The sequence below is a fragment of the Mytilus edulis genome, chromosome 2 (genome assembly GCF_963676685.1).
Source record: "Mytilus edulis chromosome 2, xbMytEdul2.2, whole genome shotgun sequence".
NCBI lineage: Eukaryota > Metazoa > Mollusca > Bivalvia > Mytilida > Mytilidae > Mytilus > Mytilus edulis.
The window spans coordinates 17746024-17765378 of record NC_092345.1 but is presented as its reverse complement, the minus strand read 5'-3'; the positions used below and the strand labels follow the sequence as shown (position 1 = coordinate 17765378).

The following is a 19355-nucleotide window of genomic DNA, read 5'->3' as shown; positions in this document are numbered from 1 at the left end:
CCTACAGACCCCTCTAAGATTTGTTGTCAAAGCAAATGGCACTTTCCCTATATTTGATCTCTCAGCACTATATTTAATTCACAAAAACTAGTTTAAAATCTAAACTGCAATAAATAAATAAACATTTCAAAAATAGCAAGTATCACTAAATGAGCAGAAATTTAAATGTTACAGCCAATGTTATGTGATGATAATGTGACTATTAAATACATGTATAAAACATTCATAACAAATATATACATAACATTATGAAATTAAATACAGTGACAAATCTGCCATTTTAGCCAATTCCACAAAAACATCTTTTCATCTGCGATATATGGAATTCTGGGTATCCAATTCAACACTTCCTGTTTTCAAAATAAATCATGAAATCCATAATTCTTATGAATGCCAAAAATTGCTTTCACTGTAATATCTTTAACTGGCATTTCAGTTAAATAATCATATAACTTTGTTACTGATAATTCAGAAATTATTGCAATGTTTTTATTATTGCAAAAAATGCCACTGAATATAATCGCAATAATTTAAACTCAAATTTTTTATATACGAATTAAACAGGATTTTTCTCATTATCACAAAAATTAAAATCTCATTTTAGTCTAAAATGACGATATCCAAATAATAAATGCAAGCAATAAGTTCTCTCAATTTACAGTACCATAAGTCTAACATTTTTCAGCTGAAAGTTTTTACCCAGAATTCCATTTCTAACTTACCCATCATCCGTATCTATTTCCTCTGGTGAGGAACTGTAAAAAATGTACCATCACTTTGATAAAACTTTCAATATTGTGATTCCTTTACTATATACACCTGCATTTTTTCATTCATTTATTCAAATTTTTCTTCAACTAAAATTTTAACAGTCAACTGCATTAACAATTGTTTCTAAATATTTTCAAAGTATTTGGGTTGCAATTCATTTCAGGTGATATATCCTGTTAACGCGGTACCAATTCCACAAGGTTCTTATTCATATTTGTGTATATTGGTCCATAATTTCATATCTTTTATGTGTATTTGTTGATGCCATAGTCACAATTTGTTTTACCTCAGAGACTTACAGATAACTATGTCCAACTTACAATACATCATGATCAAAATACAAATAATCAGTATGCAAATTACCTTTCAATTTCTTCATTAAACCAATTAGTACTACTGCTGCGACTAGAAGCTGCTGTACTACTGTTAGAAGGAGTTAGATGATGGCTGTGTTAGAAAGCCAAGCAAAGCAAGATGAAAATTAATAAAAAATAAAATGGAACAATATTATCTTAATTGCCAGTTATGCGTGTTAAATAAAATCATGTTTTGCATATGACTCTGTTAAAAGTGTTCTTGTTAGCACTAGTTACATTATTTGCGAAGTGAACATGCGTTATATAACTGATGTTTTCCATCTTTATATTGTTTCATGTGTGTTAAGTACATGCAGTATATTATATAAGAAGTCGCAGGTGTAGTTTTAATAGACCAGTAATTTATTCAAAAACATCTGAGAGCTTTGATGATATAGTAAAAGCATGTTGTTAAAAAGAATGCAGTGTTATTGTGTTTATTAGCATATCCCCACTCCTTTTTCAAAGTATTGGAAAATGAGAAGTAGGTTTCTGAGATCTAAAAAGCATATATGTATGTATATGTCAAACTGGTTACTTTTGGGCGGCGACTTATAATAACGTTAATCTATTCAGTAGTTTTGGAGAAATGTTTGATGGACATTTTTTGATTTTTTTTAACATATTGAAATATTCAAAGTATAGGCAAACAGGAAGTAACTGTAAAAAAACTTCAAGAAGACATTATCTAGAAGTTTCATAAAGAGCTTACAGGTTACAAATCATGATTGTCAAGCAGAAACCAAATATAAAATCATTTTGTTTAACAGTTTGTGAGTGAAATGTGGCAAAAATGTCTGTTGGACAGAAGGACTGACAAGCTTTTTGCAATAAAGCCTCACAATAATAGTTTGAGTATAATCTGCACATAAATTTTGCTTAATTTTACTGTGTATTACATTAAAAGGAAAGTATTATATAGTAAACAGAAAGATTATTATGAATATGAATGTTAAATTTCAATCTGTTAAATTTTAGTACATAAACTGTAATTATTAGCTTAAGCATTAAAAAGCATATAAAAAAGCATGCAAGAATTACTGGCTTTCTGCTGAAACAAAGACATCAATTCAAATTTCAAATTCAAATGTCTGGCTATACCTTTAACCTTAAGTAACTTGATGAACAAGTGATCTTACCTTTCTTGCAATTCCCTTGGCATTCTAAATATGTCAGGTTCATCGTCACAAATATTTCTTAGTTTCTACAAAATATAATATAGCTTTTCGTAAATAAAATTCTATCAATGTAAAGCTGTTCTTCAAATATCTTATCGAAACAACAGATCTGATGGGTTTTTAAATTCATATGCACTATAACTATACATTTATATCTTTTTTTTTCATTCTAACACCAAAAATTGAAATCGTGAGTTCACAAAGTTTTATAAAAGTGAAACCTGCCAGACAAAACAGCACATTCTCTTTGTAATGATCATATGAAAGTGCAGAAAATATGAAATTTCTTATTTATAAATATTGACATATAAGATTGTAACATAATTCCTATTCTGTTGAATATATTTCTTCACTTTGTATAAGATCGACTTATGTGTCAGTGCTATAGCTAGGTGTAATCCCAAATTAATGTTCAGTAAAGAAAGTTCAGTACCGGTACTTTCACTGACCAGTTTTGTGGTAAAAATGGAAACAAATGTGTTTGATCCACTGTATTTTGACTATATAAACAGACACATTTTACCAGAAAGTTCTTATTCCCCCCCCAAAAAAGAAGCTACTTTATACATTAAGTCAAAGACACTTACACGAACAAGGTTATCTATTTCCTCTTCCCTCTCTGGTGTCTGAGCCATTTGTTTCAGTCTACGATACCTATCCATTAAAGCACTATATTCCTCATGTAATTGTTTCACTTTCTGTTCAAATTCAGAGTTCTCTCTTGGTTTAATCAAGTCATCACCAGCTATGGTTCCTTTCATTTTCTTTTTCATTTGGTCAACAGATCTACCTTCATGGTCACTAGAATTAACATCCGACATGTCGGAAGTGTTTGCATCAACCATTTTTTTCTGAAAAGGCTGTCGTTCCGAGGCTTTCTCTTTTTCACTTTGTTCAATAGCTTCATGGATTTCATCGAATTTCATTCCAAGTCTAAATAATTCTCCTTCTAGCTCTTTGTCTCCATCAAAATTAATATCAGTTAAATTAGGCTGTGACCGTTTCAGAACGTTATAGTCTTCTTTTGACTGTAAATAGTCATGTCTCAGTCTTTCATGGTTTGTTCTGACCTGGTCAAAAACTTTAGCCTTTTCTTCATGAGTTAATTGTTTTTCTTCCAGCAAAGTTTTGAATGATTCCATCTGAAAAGAAAGAAATATTTTTACATCAGAACAGACATATTACTGAGGATTCATTATAAACGTATTTACACTTTTGGTATTTAGCTGAATTTTGTCTCCAAATGACCTTAGATTGCCTCCGAATAACCTTTTGACGTCGACAAGAAACAATCACTTTTTTATTGTGACGTAAAATTTTTTGAATTGTTATGTCAAAGTTTACGGGAACCTGTGTGATTCTACGTAATGGCGGACAAATTTGCATACAAGTGTAAATACATCTATTGTTCGTTGAATACCAATTTTGGGAGGTTTTGGAGGTACATGTGAACCATGAATTTAAATATCTAACGATTAGCATATTTTCAATACAGAGATTGACAAAACCACAAAATGAAATATCCACGAAGATGCAAGTTTTCACCAATCCACAGAAATGTATACCCACGAAAATAATTGAATCCACATTACATGATATTTTTTTTTTTTAAACAAAAAAATCAATGATAAATATTTACATTTATACTTTTCTTTAACAATGTCTTTCCTGTATTTGATTAATGTAGTTCCAGGTTATGTAAAGTTTATCAACCTTATATTTTAAGAACACCTTTATGTTTTCAGCATGAGTGTTTAATACCTCCAGATCAATGCCATTTTAACCAAGCTTTTTCCAGCATATGATATTATTCGATTTTAAACTTGATATGTATCTCAGCATGGGTAACTTACATACCAAAAAATCAGCCATATACATGTATCTTAAGGTGTTTAGAAAAAAGTAAGGATAACTGAAATTTTCAACAATTTATCAAAGTCCAAACCACCTCCAAAGCCCGCAGTTTTAACAAAAATTAGCAGACTGAGAGCAGAACAAGACTTAAAATTGATATGTAACTCATCAAGGTTAACTCACATATAACAAAAAGAAGTTCAATGTCTGAAGGCATTTAGAAAAAGAAATATGTATAATAGTTTGTTGCGGAATGACAGAAGACAGACATTGAAGGGCAAAACTATAAGGCCCAAACAACTTTGTTGTAGAACCATAAACAAAACACTTATGTCTTTTCTGATCATGCTGTGCATTCGTTAGTGTAACTGTGATGTATGGCTCATGTATTATAATCTCTGCTACAAGTATTCAGTAAACACCAAGTCAAACCAATTGAAGCGAAAATGTATTATACCGAAAATAACATGCTAGAATTTCAAGATCCTCTGATTTGTAGTTCCTTAGAAAAATGTGACAAACACTTCCAACATGGTCATAATGTATAAAGAAAGAAAAAAAGAGGAGGGGGGGGGGGGCTTCCAACCTAGGAAGAGGGAGGGGTTTCAAGCCATATGCCCCCATTCAAATGCATTCATTGTCCAATACAAAGGGGGGTTTCAACCCTCTGCCCCCCCCCCCCCCTTTGAATTCACCACTCCATGTCCATGGGAAGCCTATTGACATATTACAGAAAGCTCTAACTTGTAGTTCACAAGAAAATGTGATTGAAATTTCATGTGATAAACAGGGATTCGGACAGACAGGAACAGTTTAAATACTGTCTCCGTTGAAACTAGGACTGTAAAGTAATAGGTCATTGACACAGGTTTTATATAAAAATGTATTACAGTGAGAGATCAAGATATCTCAGTATCAAAAAGAAAAGAATATAGTTGATGAGGTTTTTTTCCTTGAATCAAGACTGAGGGTGTAGAAGATTTCCAGTGGTTGCTTGTTTCACTTTTTTAGGTTTTTCCATTTCAATGAAGAAAATTTTATTTTGTTTCAAAATTTATCCACTATGCATATTATGTATTCATTCAGTTTTTATGAGCTTCATAAATTGTCTTTCAATTTACCCTTCCTTTATACAAATACTAAATATAAGATATAATCAGTTGTGTTTTCCATTAATAATCTGTACAGCCAAAATTTAATAATCATTTAACAAAATTAAAAAGTGTCAGCATATCTATAACTATAGTTTAAAAGTTTTGTTTCACAGATTCAAAAAGAATTTCAGCATACCTTATTCAAAAAAGTTTATGTAAATAAATTGATGGTCTTTAAATTCCAAAATATTTGAAATCAATCCCTAACAATTACGTATGAATATTTAAAAGTCAGACCATTAAATTCATTTATCACATTGTACAAGGATAAGAATTAATCATTTGTGTGTAAAAGGATTTTCAATGAGTAAAATTGTTGGTTATTTTCCAAATGGGTTTGTTTATAAGTTGTACAAGAATGAACAAGAGAAAAGGTACATATGGGATCTGATATTATGATAAATACAAGAGATGTAACTGTGATTTAACAAATAAATAAAAGTATCTTTTTTTCAGTTTTTGATTGGGTATTTTATTGGGGGAAAAAAGCTGATTTCTCCTCTAAATTTCACACTTAAAATTTCATACAGATGGTGACATGAAAGGCAAGAAAGCATAAGAGGAAGCCCTTAAAAACTGTATTACAAATCAAAAGAAAAGGCTTTCAAAAACTTTTAAAACTTTTAATAACTTCTTTTAAAGTTTAATAAAGATCATGATATAAAACTAAATTTTGAATTCGTCATTCAGAAGGACTACGGGTCATTTCATTTCATTGAACCAACACCTGATTGATTTATTTTTTGGGGCTATTTAGTGGCTGTCAGTTTTTATGGGTGGAGGAAGGAGTAGTGCCCAGCGACAACCATCGATCTTTTTAATGTGAAGCGCTTAGAGTAATTTTTGTCATTATATAATGCGCTCTATAAATATTGTATTTATTATTATTTATTTGATAGGAAAACTGACAATCCTAGTCATTTAAGATTGTAGTCTAGTGAACCCACACAAGCAGGGTTCGAACTCACAACCTCAGTGTTGACTAGCTAATAATTACAGAAGTTACAAGACTACTTATACCACTTGGCCACTGAACCTCCCCCCTTCATTTCATTGAACCAACACCTGGAGAACACAATATAGTTGTATAATGTATTAATTACCCTATCATCCAAACTACGTGCTTGGAACAGCAATCCCATTTTAACACTCTCAGCACCACTTTCCTGTGTTCTAGTTTCCGACAGACCCAAATGGCCATTAAGTAAGCCAGAATCTGATTGGCTACGTGCTTTATATCTCTGTTCCTGTATTCGTTCATTGTGTAATTCAGCTGCAAGGCTATCTGTAAGATAAAGTCAAGTTATAAGAATTACCATTACATATACTAGTATCATGAGGTTGCTTTTCCTAATAAGACTCATTCAAGTTTTTCTTAAATAGTTTTGGATGATTTTTTGGATATCATCAAAAGGTCTTGCATTTTTGTCAATCAGTAAATTATAGAATGAAAATTTTTGCTAAATAATATTTATTTAGGCTCTGGACTTTTGACATATGGTATATATAGACATCTGCCTTAAATGTTAAACACTGTTTGTTTACCTAAGGACTTCTTTTGGTTATTTAGTGTTCCTGGTTTGCTGTACCATTGATGTATAACCTACATTTTCTTTCACTAATTGAGTTGAAAATTATTTAATTAAGATAACTGTCATTTTTCCTTTCAATGCACAAATCACTTATTTTATCAATTAGCTGTTACAATTATTGTTCTTTCTCTTCCACCTTTACGAAGATCTTTGTTTCTGCATGCATTCCAAATAAGTGCCAAACATAAAACATGCAAACTAACATCTTCTAAGAGAGAAAAAAATCATATTGCCAGGGAGTAAGCAAAAAGGGGATGCCCGTCATTTTCTTTTTTAATTCTGCTCTCTGAAGCAAACATGCAAACAGGCCACCAAAATTAATATTTAATGTCTTGTAAGCAAATATTCAACCCATACTTTTAAAATACTTTAGAATACCTCCATCCCCTTGACAAGTTGACATTTACCCAACTGTTGTAAAAGTAATCCATGTGTGAATCGAACCCAGACAACAAGTGCTTGTAAATATTTTGTCAGGAACATGCATTAATTTGTTGCAATCTTTCATATTTTGAATTTTTATCATATTTAAAAAATACAGATAAAGCTGTAGTTACTAAAGAAGCTGCCACTCTAATGCATACAATGTAACCAGACTTGCTTATGCAAAATCAAAGTGCTACAACAAAATACAAAAAATGGTCAAACCTACCCTCCTCTCTGGAAACTTCTGAAATAACAGATAATGGACGTACATGTAAAATCCAAGAATCACTGTACGCCAATGGATGAAATTTCCGAGAATAACCATGTGCTGGTTGAGATAAATTTAGGAAGTCCTGCTCATCAAAAGTCATTGTATTTTAAAAAAATCGTAATTCAGAATACTTTCTAATAATAAATAATTAGGGATAAGCTAAGAACCTTTGTATTATTATTTAATTCCTCGCCTCAATACACTATTCTATGTCAAAGTTCTCAAAGTATAATGTTACTATAAGCTTCTTAAATCTGGGATAGATTGTTTATTCCGTCTTGTAAATATACTATCATTTTAATTTCTGAACATAAAAGTTAAAGTATAAAATTGTCACTCAATATATAAATCCTCTCATGTCTCGATTTGTTTGTGAATTTTTGTAGTTTTGAAAGTCCAGTTGTAACTTTGTTGTACTAAAATCCAGATTGTTAAAAATGATGATATACAATAAGTTTTTTTTTATTCCTCAGCTTCTAGATTCACAGTTATATTTCTATTCAATTTGAATCGGCCGAAAAAAAATTGTAACGGGTGAAATGACATTTTTTTCTAATCTTGTTCTCCATGCACTCACAGTAATAGGCACACATACAATCACAATCTGCACTGACTTGATTATTCATTAGATTTCCTGCATCAAATATGTACGTATATTATACCAGATACTTAACACAAATGGATCTTTCAGCATTAATGTTGCTATATATCTCTTAAAATAATCACACTAAATTAAAACTTAAATTTCTTGCACTATTCAGTATAATTTGATTAAGTATAACGACATTTAGCATGCAACTGAACAAACACTCTTCCAAACTTTCATTTTAACTAATGTTCTTGTCTCACATTATTATCCAGTTCTTAATAGCATCACTTGAGGTTTTTTTCATATATATCTTGAATTTTATTAATAGATTTTTGTCTATTTAATTTAATAATATAGTAGCTACACAATCTAGTTGGCTATAGAATTTTTAATAGCTCATTAATTCATCAATTATGTTTGAAGTGGTTTAACATAGTCTTAATTAAAGTTTATCTTGTTTAAGCCAATCTGTCATTTATTACATTTGGAATGGAAATTATAATTAACAATAGAGCAATTAATGTTAGATTCAAAAGAAACTATTCACTGTAAATTGGATTATTGATAGACATTTTATCAATTCTACCTCCATATGCTGATGACACAATTTCTTTAGTTTGATAATTTACTCCTTTAAAAAAATATAATAAAAGAAGTGTGAGATAATTTATGAATCAAAACACACAATTGAGAAGGGGAGGGGGAAGGTACCTGAAATAAGAGGCAGTGAGAACAATTATAATTATAAATTCAACAAGAGGAATAAACCAATGTAAATTCCTTTACTTATATAGTTCGTTCTTATGTTGTACTGTTATACCACTGTCCCAGGTTAGGGGAGGGTTGGGATCCGCTAACATGTTTAACCCCGCCATATTATTTATGTATGTGCCTGTCCCAAGTCAGGAGCCTGTAATTCAGTAGTTGTCGTTTCTTTATGTGTTACATATTTGTTTTTCGTTCATTTTTTTTTTTTATTTTACATTAAATAAGGCCGTTAGTTTTCTTGTTTGAATTGTTTTACATTGTCTTATCAGGGCCTTTTATAGCTGACTATGCGGTATGGGCTTTGCTCATTGTTGAAGGCCGTACGGTGACCCATAGTTGTTAATGTCTGTGTCATTTTGGTCTTTTGTGGAAAGTTGTCTCATTGGCAATCATACCACATCTTCTTTTTTATATTAGAAAAGGTTAGCTCCTTTGGAATTTGAAATATTGTCTTAAAAATCATCTTGCAATTATGCAACAAAAGGTCATGCTAACCAGAAATTGGTTTTCAACAATTCTCTAACCATACATTAATATTGCTATAGAAGAGGAGAGAGAGAAAAAAATATATTGAAACCTATATTATACACAATAAAGTTCATTTTAATATTGTTGTATCATAAAATATATAAAATTTAAATAGAATAAATAAAGATGTTGCTAAAATTCAAAAATAAAATCAAGTGCTGCTCAGATTTTCCTTATTATTCAAATATTCCTGCCCTAAAATGAAAATCTGCTGTGAATTGTTAATAAATTTATGAGGTTTTCAAATTTTTTGGAGATAAGAAAAGCCAAAGTATGCATTATGCAAAGGTTAAAGTCCATGTAATTTAAATTTCTATAAATCAATCACTGTACATGTGTGCACTTAAAGATATTTACACATTCTTATAAAATTCCAGTTCACATTTTTGGCCAAAAATAAAATGAACAAATTATTTATCCACATTCATGATGTGGTTTCAGAATTTTCTCATTTGCCTTTTAAAAAATTACTGGAATGTGTTCCGTTAATAAGTTTACATTGATTTTAAACTGATCTATTGACAATGTATAAAATTGTATAATCTGGCAAACTTTCAAAGCTTTTCATTCCTGTATTAATTTTTAAATGTACATTAAATTTGTATGTCAATCATGTCAATAAATATATCTTGGATCGACTATTTCTTATATTAAGTTCACACCTTTGAATAAAATTCTATATTTACAAAAAGTGTATTCATACAAGCAATAAATATCTGAATAGTACATATTTATAATTAAAAACTTTCATTAAACTTCAGCGTGACAACTGCAGGTAACCTAATTATCAAAACAGGTGAAGCACAGGTGACATGTTACTGCATGTTTTATTCAATTAAATGTCCGTTGAAGTGTGAAAAGAGGTTTAACTTTTAAAAACTTAGTTTTACGAGATTGCAATATTTCACACTAAAAATTAACTTACAATACCACATTATTTAATTTTGAAAGCAACAAACAAATTTTATTATCTTGAATATGGCATTTAGAAAGTAAAACTTTGAAAAAATAGAGTAGCCAGCTATAACCTTATCTCACAGAAATACTTATAATATATAGTTTAATATTATTAATTTGTATATCTAAACAAATTTCATTCGTTTAGGGATAGTCACATGTTAGACTATATTTTCGAAGGTAGAGAGAAAACGGCGGATAGCAAAACGCATATTGACCTGCAAAAAGCATATTGCACGGTTATTTTTAGAATATCTAAAAACCAATATACTTTGTGTGTCATGTAATGAATTTCAGGATATTGTTTAACGTTTTGAAACACATGATATCTTCAAATACATCAGATGTCTAAAAAAAAAAAGTAAATTAAATAACAACTACATGTAATATGTTGTTATTGTCAAGGAGATAATGTAATATCTATAAAATTCCAACAAACCTAAATGACGATTTTGACACAAATATGGTCAGAAATTAATAATATAACAAATATAGCCTTTGTATGAGGTCAATATATCCTTGTATCGACCTCATACAAAGGCTATATTTGTATAATATCACATTATGAAACTAAGGCTACTATTTCTTTTTCCTCTTCTCTTCTTCAGTATTTGATAAAATTATGTTTTGTTTTTGAATAAATTAGCCTAAAAAAATTTAAGAGGTACGAACTAGCAAAAGTTTTGCAACATCTCAACAGAAATAAGACAATATCTTGAATTATAGAAAATATTCTTGTATAATGGATAGCACATGCCGCTGCTGAAATTCAAAATAATATATGATATTTCATAAATTACTATCTTATTCCATACAGATAATGCAACATATCTTAATATTAATAAGAATTAGGATAGGTTAGTGTGTGCTATATTTTTGATAAACATTTGAATACACTTTTTTTTTAAAACAAATTACTAACCTTGGGATAATGGACTAGCAATAGAGCCCTGGAATGGTGAAGGTGATTTAACGGCACGATTAAGTCCAAGCTGTAACATCTGTTGCTGTTGAGCGCCTGGTAACGTTCCTGACATAGCTTGACTAGGAGTAGGCGAATCAGAATGAAGAGTTATTTTAGCTCCAAGTCGAAGCTGGTCAATTGTAAGTTCAGCTAAGGCATATTTAGAAAGAAGCTTATCATAGTCCATCTGCAGTTGCTGCACAAGTTCTGTTGCTTGTTTACGTTTGTGAAATTCCTGCTTGAGTTTTGACGAGAGTTCAACTTTAGCTTTGTCCGATGAGCCACTAAGATCATCATGTTCTGTATCTCCATGATCAATATTAATATGGGATAAATCAACAAGGGACATATGAGTTGGCTTAACAGGGCCAAACTTTGCAGCAATATTTGTTGTGCTTTTACTTTTAACCCTGAAATTTTTATTATTGTCATCCTGGGCTGTGGGTTTTGGTAAAAGACGTTTTGGAGGCATTTTCTCAGAATTTTGTTCCTTTTCACCTTTTGCTGAGTGAGTCTGTTTTGTGTTTTGTTTTGATAAATTTCCCAGCGATGGTTGACGGACAGGTGTTTTAGGCCCTCTGTCAGAAGCAGATGATTTTTGACTCGTTACAGAGTCAGATCGTGTTGGGGTTATGGACCCTGATCTTATCCAGTCCCTTTTATCAGGAGTTACTGATCCTTCTCTGCTGAAGGGGGTATTACCCCTACTACCATAATCTGATACATCAAATGAATCATCTTCAATATGTCTACCATCTTGTTTTGGTGGACCACGATTTCTTATCTCCCTTTCAGTTCTTTCAAAAGACTGATCAAATGACCTGTTCCTTTGATTTACTCCTTTTCCATAACTTGGGCTCATTGACGGAACATCTCTTTCATTTTGAAATGCTCTTATTTTTGCTGGTTTGGGGGTATCAGATATTTTACTTGTAATCAAAAATATTTCATCATCATCATTTGTTCTCTGAGAAGTATTTTCAAAATCTATGCTTGTTGCATCTCCGAAATCACGAGATTCTAAATTTTCCTTGTATAATTCCAAAGCTTCTTCTGGGCTTATTTCAGGAAATGATCCTCGACTTAATGTTCTCAAAGATGTAGCTGTTGTAGGACGTGTATTTGATGTTTGGTAGTCGTGACCATGAATTTGACTCCTACTTATATCAGGGACAACCGAATCACCATGATCCTCCTCTTCTTGTGGGGTAGGAGTGGCCCTTAAATAATCGTCAAATGCAGGTCCGTCATCTTTTTCCTCAAAATTTATATCATCCTTCGAAACATGTGACTCCAAATGTTCAAATTCTTGAAGTGAGTCCTTGTCATCAACTAAATCTGCACCATCTACTAATACACCTAACTCCCTTAACTGTTTGTAATACTCCTCATCAAAGAGTTCCTTTCCAGAGTCCGTTGATCGTCTTAGATTTTCTGTATCATCATAAGTTAAAGAATTATTGTAACTACTATGGCTACTCCTGACAGATTTATCATTATATTTATCATTTATTGGTGTCCGCGCTCTCTCGTGTCCATTCTCATCATAAGCAGAGTAACCATCCTGATCAAAACTTAAATCGTCTTTTGAAGCCTCAAGGTCACTGATATTTTCATGGTCATCGTCTAAAGGATGAGAAACACTGTCATAACTTGGATAGGATTGTAAATCAAATTGTCGTAACGTTGAAGAACTTCCAGCTGATTGTTTGCTACCTCCGAATCCAGAGTCTGTCCAATGGGTTGAGGCGTATTTTCCTGAATCATGAATATCGTAATCGTCTCTTAAAATGCCATCATCATCTATCAAGTAATTACCAGCTGAAAAATAGAAGAAAATGTCAAAACACAATTGTACTTTTATAGGTTATTGGATATGTAATAATATGAGTATATTGTAAATTCAGAAATAATTGCCAGGTTTTTATTAAAGCAAAAGGTGTAATTGGGTAAGTATTGCAATCATACAAACCACCATTCCAAATTTTTTTACATACATATATACATATGCAGATTTTCCTGATCATAATAATTTATCTCACGTTTTTGTTCATTCTTCAAAAGTTTCTGCAGTTACAGTAATAAGCTGATAGTTGTCTACATAAAGTTGGATAAAATTGAGAATGGAATCTAGATACACATCTAACTATGATAAATTCTCTATAACGTTAAATGTACTAGTGATTTTGTGTCATGGATAGATACCCCACATCTTTTTTTTCTCTTTTATATACTCAGGCCATGTTTATAAGCAGTAAAACTTAAAACAAGTGCATAACTGCATATCATAATTATAATTATAATTTTTCTCATAAACATGCAGTTGGCCTCAAAGTAAAAAAACATAGAAAATAAATTTGCTGAACAAAAAGAGATGTGGGGTATTCACAAGCTGTATTTTTGAACAGTCTATGAACTCTTTCTTCAATCAATCAACTGAAATTTTGCATATATCATCTTAACAAATGCATTGCTGTCGTAATTCATGTATCAGAAAAAGACAATAACACTTGAGTTTCTGATAATCTCAAATCCTCTATCAACAGTTTTATTTACAATTTTTGTCAACAACCTGCCATCCTACTTAATATTTTATACACAATCTCTCAATAACACTCAAACAGCTACAAAACTTGATTAAGTATTCTAACTAGATTATATACAAATTCGGAAATACCAATGAAAAAACTTTGAAAGCACAATAAAATATCAATATTAGAATCACATTTCAGATGAAGTAACTGTATAAATAATAAATGTGGACAAATTGTAATAGCTATCTGTCATGACAGATTTTCTTATAGGTGTCAATAATAGTTCATGTTCAAATGCACATATATTGAAATAAGGATGGCTCATCTATAAAAATATTAAAATGTAAAAGACTTACAAAAATAGTAAATAAGAAATGTAATGGTGAAATCCAAGAACGCTGGTCAATGTCAATGGAGTATTGACCTGTAGCATAGTCACTTAATAATATCTCATAGTATACAGTATTGTATATATTTGAGATGTAAAGTAATTAATTGATGGTCGCTTCCAGTTTATTATATTGATTATTTACCCTTGAAAATGTGTGAGGTCTCTGTGCATTCAATTTTATGTATTCTGGCACATCTATTGCCATAATTTGGATGGTAAAGAAATTATGAGAGATGTCACCAATATGTGGAAAGAATGTTTTAAGATAATTCTCATATTTTTTGCATAAATAAACACCTCTGTTACCAGACTAAAATGAAGTAAGCCTTCTCACTTCATTGTTTTTAGGCAATAACTAATAAAATTCTTTTTATCATTTGCATGGTTGCAATCCTGTAATCCTGTATTCAAGATTATTGTAGTAAGAAACTAGATTTACTGTGAGCCAAAAAATGACTGTCCTAACCCTTTTGCCTTTTGGTAAGGGAAAGTCCACAAATAGTTGAGATCAAAAACAAATAGGAGGTACACAATGGCATATAAAGTGAAGATTCATGAAATTCTGATTAGGGGTCTCATCATCTACTGAAGGAAACTGTCTGTCATAATTATTTTGATTTAAAAAAACAAAATAGGATAAATAGTTAAGATTTCGATAAATTGTTTTAAAGGGCTGAGTATACAAAATAATTTTTCCTAAATAAACAATGGCAGTCAATGTTTTGGTAAGAATATTAACAACCGTTACATTATTCCCATCATTTTAGAAATAGAATATGATGTGAAAATAACATATGGTAATATGTAAAATATCCTTCAAAGTCTCATGTAATTAGGATTACGGCTTTAGGACATATTTAGAAGGAGATGCAGATACAAATGTACACTTTTACAATACAGAGTTCAATTTGGGGGAAAAAACAATTTAAATACATGCTGCTCCAAATCAATATTTTTTTTTAATAACAAGTGAACCTTCCAACTTTCCTCATTTATGGGGGATTTCCCAGATGAATGGAGTTGACCTGACTTTGAGAATTCTTCATTATATAAACTTAATACCTCAAAACAGGCATTCAAAGAAGTTTAAATGTCTTTTAAGCACATATATTTATATACTCATTCAAAACTACAGTATATTAAATGGAAAACACATGCCTTTAAAAGAATTTTTTATTTACCAAAAGTTATTGATCTAAAATATGTCTCCCAGCAAAAAAGCACTTTTTATAAATATTTATTTGTTTAGATTGTGCCCTGTAAAATGCACACACAAATAAAAAAAAAATACCCCCTTCCTGCAGAATATCATTCTAGAATTAAGATTCACCACATTGAATACAAAAAAGTTAGAATGAACCATAGATATAACATCTATGAATGAACTAAATAAAGGGCAGTCAAAATGTTTATTAACTACTCCTATCATATAACACCACAAGCCTAGATCAAGATATTACGTGAATGTTGGGAAATCTTTAGAACCTAGTGCTAACAGGTTTCTGCATCTCAATTTAAAAAATTTATTGAACATTTTCTAGGTATTATTACCCTTTAAAAACATGGTAATTTGCCATATTTGTACATCATAAGACATGAAAAGTGGGTCTACTGTTCAGAGGAAATAATAAGTGTGATACAAAATAACTTCTATTTGAAAACTTGAAGTGCTGCAGTATTTTCCGGAATTTTTCCCATAACTATACAATGAGCAGAAAATAGACCTCAACGTGTCAATAACATCAATCTAGGTTTCTATCAGTATTTGTGTATATAATTCCTGGCTCAGTTTTATAAAAAAATCTTTCCATCAATATGCCCTTAATTAAATCTGAAGCATCCAATCCCCCCAACCCCTATTCAAATTCACTAAATACATACCAGAAATTTTAGATCACACAAAGAAAATTCAATAAATCCTTAGGATAATCCACATTTTTTAAATCTAACAATTTATATAGAAAGTTGGTATTATATTTTGTAATATTATATAGGAGGCATCTAAAGTTAATAGATATTTAAATCACAGCAATAAATATACCTTGACCAAGTTTTATGTCAATAACTGTGAGCCTTGGGAAGTAAGCATATCAACATTTTAGGTTTATGTAGCATAGCTACCTTTTATAGGTAAGAAATCAGGGGATTTTAGTATAATTTCCAAAAGTCTTGTTTGCTTAACTGTAGAACCTATATTTTATGGAGAAAGAAAAAGGTAACATTAAGCATCCTGAAATAAACACTTTAAAAATGATTCTATTTGTTGCATTATGTATTCTGAAAAAAAAATACTTATGAGATTTTAAGATTTCTGAATCCTATTCGTCTCATCTGACAGTTGTAAAATTATACTTATAAATCTGAAGTTATCTTAAAATAAAAGTCTGACAAAAATCCAAATCCTAATTGTATGCACAAAATTGTTATATGTACAACATACATCGTAATAACCTGAAAACTGAAGGAGAGATAAGCAGAACAAACCATGTGCATGATGTGGGACAGACAGAAAGGAGCAACTGCTAAAACAATGTTTCAAATGAAACCCAATTCACTTTTAATTTTTTGATAATTAGAAATAAGGGTCTTGTAACCACTCTTGTTTCCCAACTTATTTGAAATAACAGTCTTTCCAATAAAGCAAATATTTTTTTTTCAGCCCATTTTCACTCTTTTCTATATATATTTGAAGGATTGTGAAAATCTCCAAAGAGATTTTCATATACTTGCAGGATAACATTGAGAATACGACCCTTGATCTGCTTTAAAAATACAAATCAGCAGATGAAAAATCAAGTATGATATAGTTTGTATAGTGGTTCTAGAATCTAAGCATACATATTTGCTTATTTACCTTAAGGAATGTACATTTAATGTCCTATTAAATTAAAATCCTGATCTATATACTTGTCCACACATGAAAATATTTACAAATACACTACCGAGAATATTAAACATAGAAATCTTTAATTATTTCAATAACAGTTTTTCGGATATTATCTTTAAATGTATTCATGTTCCATTAACACAACACACCAGATAATTGTGTCAATCCAAAATCATATAAGTTCAAATCAATCTCACCATGTAAGGTGAAAAATTCTTACATATATCTAATACATCTAAGAATGAACGGTGATAAATTTTTGATTTAACTTCTTTGTATGTGCTTCTTTGTATAACGTAATATAAACCTGCTTATAAGATATATTTATGATCAGTTAAGTGAATTCTAAAGTGTGCAAAGTAAACATAGATCTAGACAAATACCAAAAAAAGGTCACAGAATACATGTCATTATAATGTGTTCAAACAATGTAATTCCACACTTTAGGTGCATCCACTAAAATGTCAGGTTACGCAATCTATACTACTTAAGTAAGAGAACGCGATTCCATTGAGCCGCAACTCCCCTGAAACCATACAAAGTCAGAAATACTTGAGATATGAGGTATAAATGTAGTGTTTTGTGCTTCCTAAATTTGTCTTTGTAACAATCTTTTTTCCAACGACAATGCCAATTTTTAAGAAAATTTCACAATTTAGGAAATCGTTATCAATCTGGTTTTATATGCTTTTGTGCATGCTCAGTTGATGTACTGCCAGAGAAATTTGAAAACTGTTTGTAACATTACACTTGCCCAATTGTACAGCAATTTTGTGAGCATATATTCAAGTGTTACTGAATTCCTCCAATATAAGATATTTGGTATAAATACAGAAAAGCTAATAAAATAAAATCAATTGAAAGTTTTTTTTAAATAGTAAAATCAAAACAAACTGAAAGTTTTTTTGTAATTAATTTATCAATTCAATTTCCAGTAGCAAATTTTTTAAACTCACCTGAAGTCACTTAGAAAAAATATATCCACAACAGGGATTAAAAATACTTTATTTGAAGGATGTCTTAAAAACCTGTTGAAGTACTATCAAATATTTAGATTTTTTATTCTTCATTTATTCTCTAAAGAAAATGTTTAAATGCTAAACAAGGCTTGACTATTTTAATTTGATGAGGGCTTACTTTGGAAATAGTCACACTGCAACTTGATTGGCTATTGACGTGAATCTCTTATCATAATAACCAAGGCTAGATCTATGATTTGTGTGTCCAAGTCAAAGAAACAAAGTTCTAATAACTTAACTGGAGGTCATACTAATAATATACTGAAGTTACATTTTGTAAAGAAGACTATATCTATATGGCGGAAATAATTTAAACCAATAAATATTGATACCTAATATGTTCAAAATTTAGACAAAATATCATGTAATAAAAGGACTTGATGTAATTACTTAATTAGCTATCAGTTTGTAACAATATCTCAGAATCAGAGGTGGAATTAGAGGGGAAGGGACCCCCCCCCCCCATCTCCTTTTTTTAGGACTGCATACATGTGTACATGTATGTGGTAAGTGCATAGACTTTTTTATATGTCCCTCTCCTCACTTAATCAAAATGTAATATAAAGAGGTTTTATAGCGTTGTACCAATACTGTGTTTGAAATTTTCAAAGAAATATAATTTGCAGCTTTTTGTTGGTTACATATATCACTTAGACAAATGTTGGATAATATGCATGATCCAAAGAATTCCTGTACTAAACCTTCTGACTAAGACAACACATCCTACCTTCCACCAAATAATTGAATGTTAAGACAGATGAGAAAAATAATCAAACACAAGCAAGTATATACAAATTGTCAGAGTCCTGAAATCTTAAAGATTTCCTTGTCTTGGACTCTCTTCACTCAATAAAATACTCTCAACAGACATGCATAAAGAAAGCATCGTTGGTTACTTCTTTCTTCTGAGACAGACTAGTAGAATACCAGCACTAGAAGCTACAAGAATCCTGTGTCACTCATTTATAATCCATGAATATTACTAAACAATGTTTGTGTCAGATTTCAAAAAGAACATATAATGATTTTGAAGTTGAATGTGCATTTAAAAGTGCACATTCCTTTAAAATTGAAACTAAAATTCAGTAGAAACATTCTAGTGGGATTTCTGCTGAA

General features: G+C 30.6%; 1 protein-coding gene across 12 annotated transcripts in view; it reads right to left on the bottom strand.

The window, feature by feature from the left end:
* The window catches only part of LOC139511605 (serine/arginine repetitive matrix protein 2-like), a 48737-nt gene that overhangs the window by 19372 nt on the left and 10010 nt on the right, over nt 1–19355 (bottom strand). For 2 of the 12 annotated variants that reach the window (XM_071298496.1, XM_071298498.1), the window contains exons 3-9: nt 11367–13229; nt 7558–7575; nt 6417–6598; nt 2893–3447; nt 2267–2331; nt 1135–1218; nt 723–755 (exon numbers count right to left, since the gene is read on the bottom strand). In XM_071298496.1, coding sequence (XP_071154597.1) covers nt 723–755; nt 1135–1218; nt 2267–2331; nt 2893–3447; nt 6417–6598; nt 7558–7575; nt 11367–13229 — 2800 coding nt within the window. Of the gene's footprint in view, nt 1–722; nt 756–1134; nt 1219–2266; nt 2332–2892; nt 3448–6416; nt 6599–7557; nt 7576–11366; nt 13230–16214; nt 16342–17187; nt 17487–19355 lie in introns of those variants that run through there. The other 10 variants (XM_071298502.1, XM_071298504.1, XM_071298503.1 and 7 more) reach the window with 8 other exon arrangements.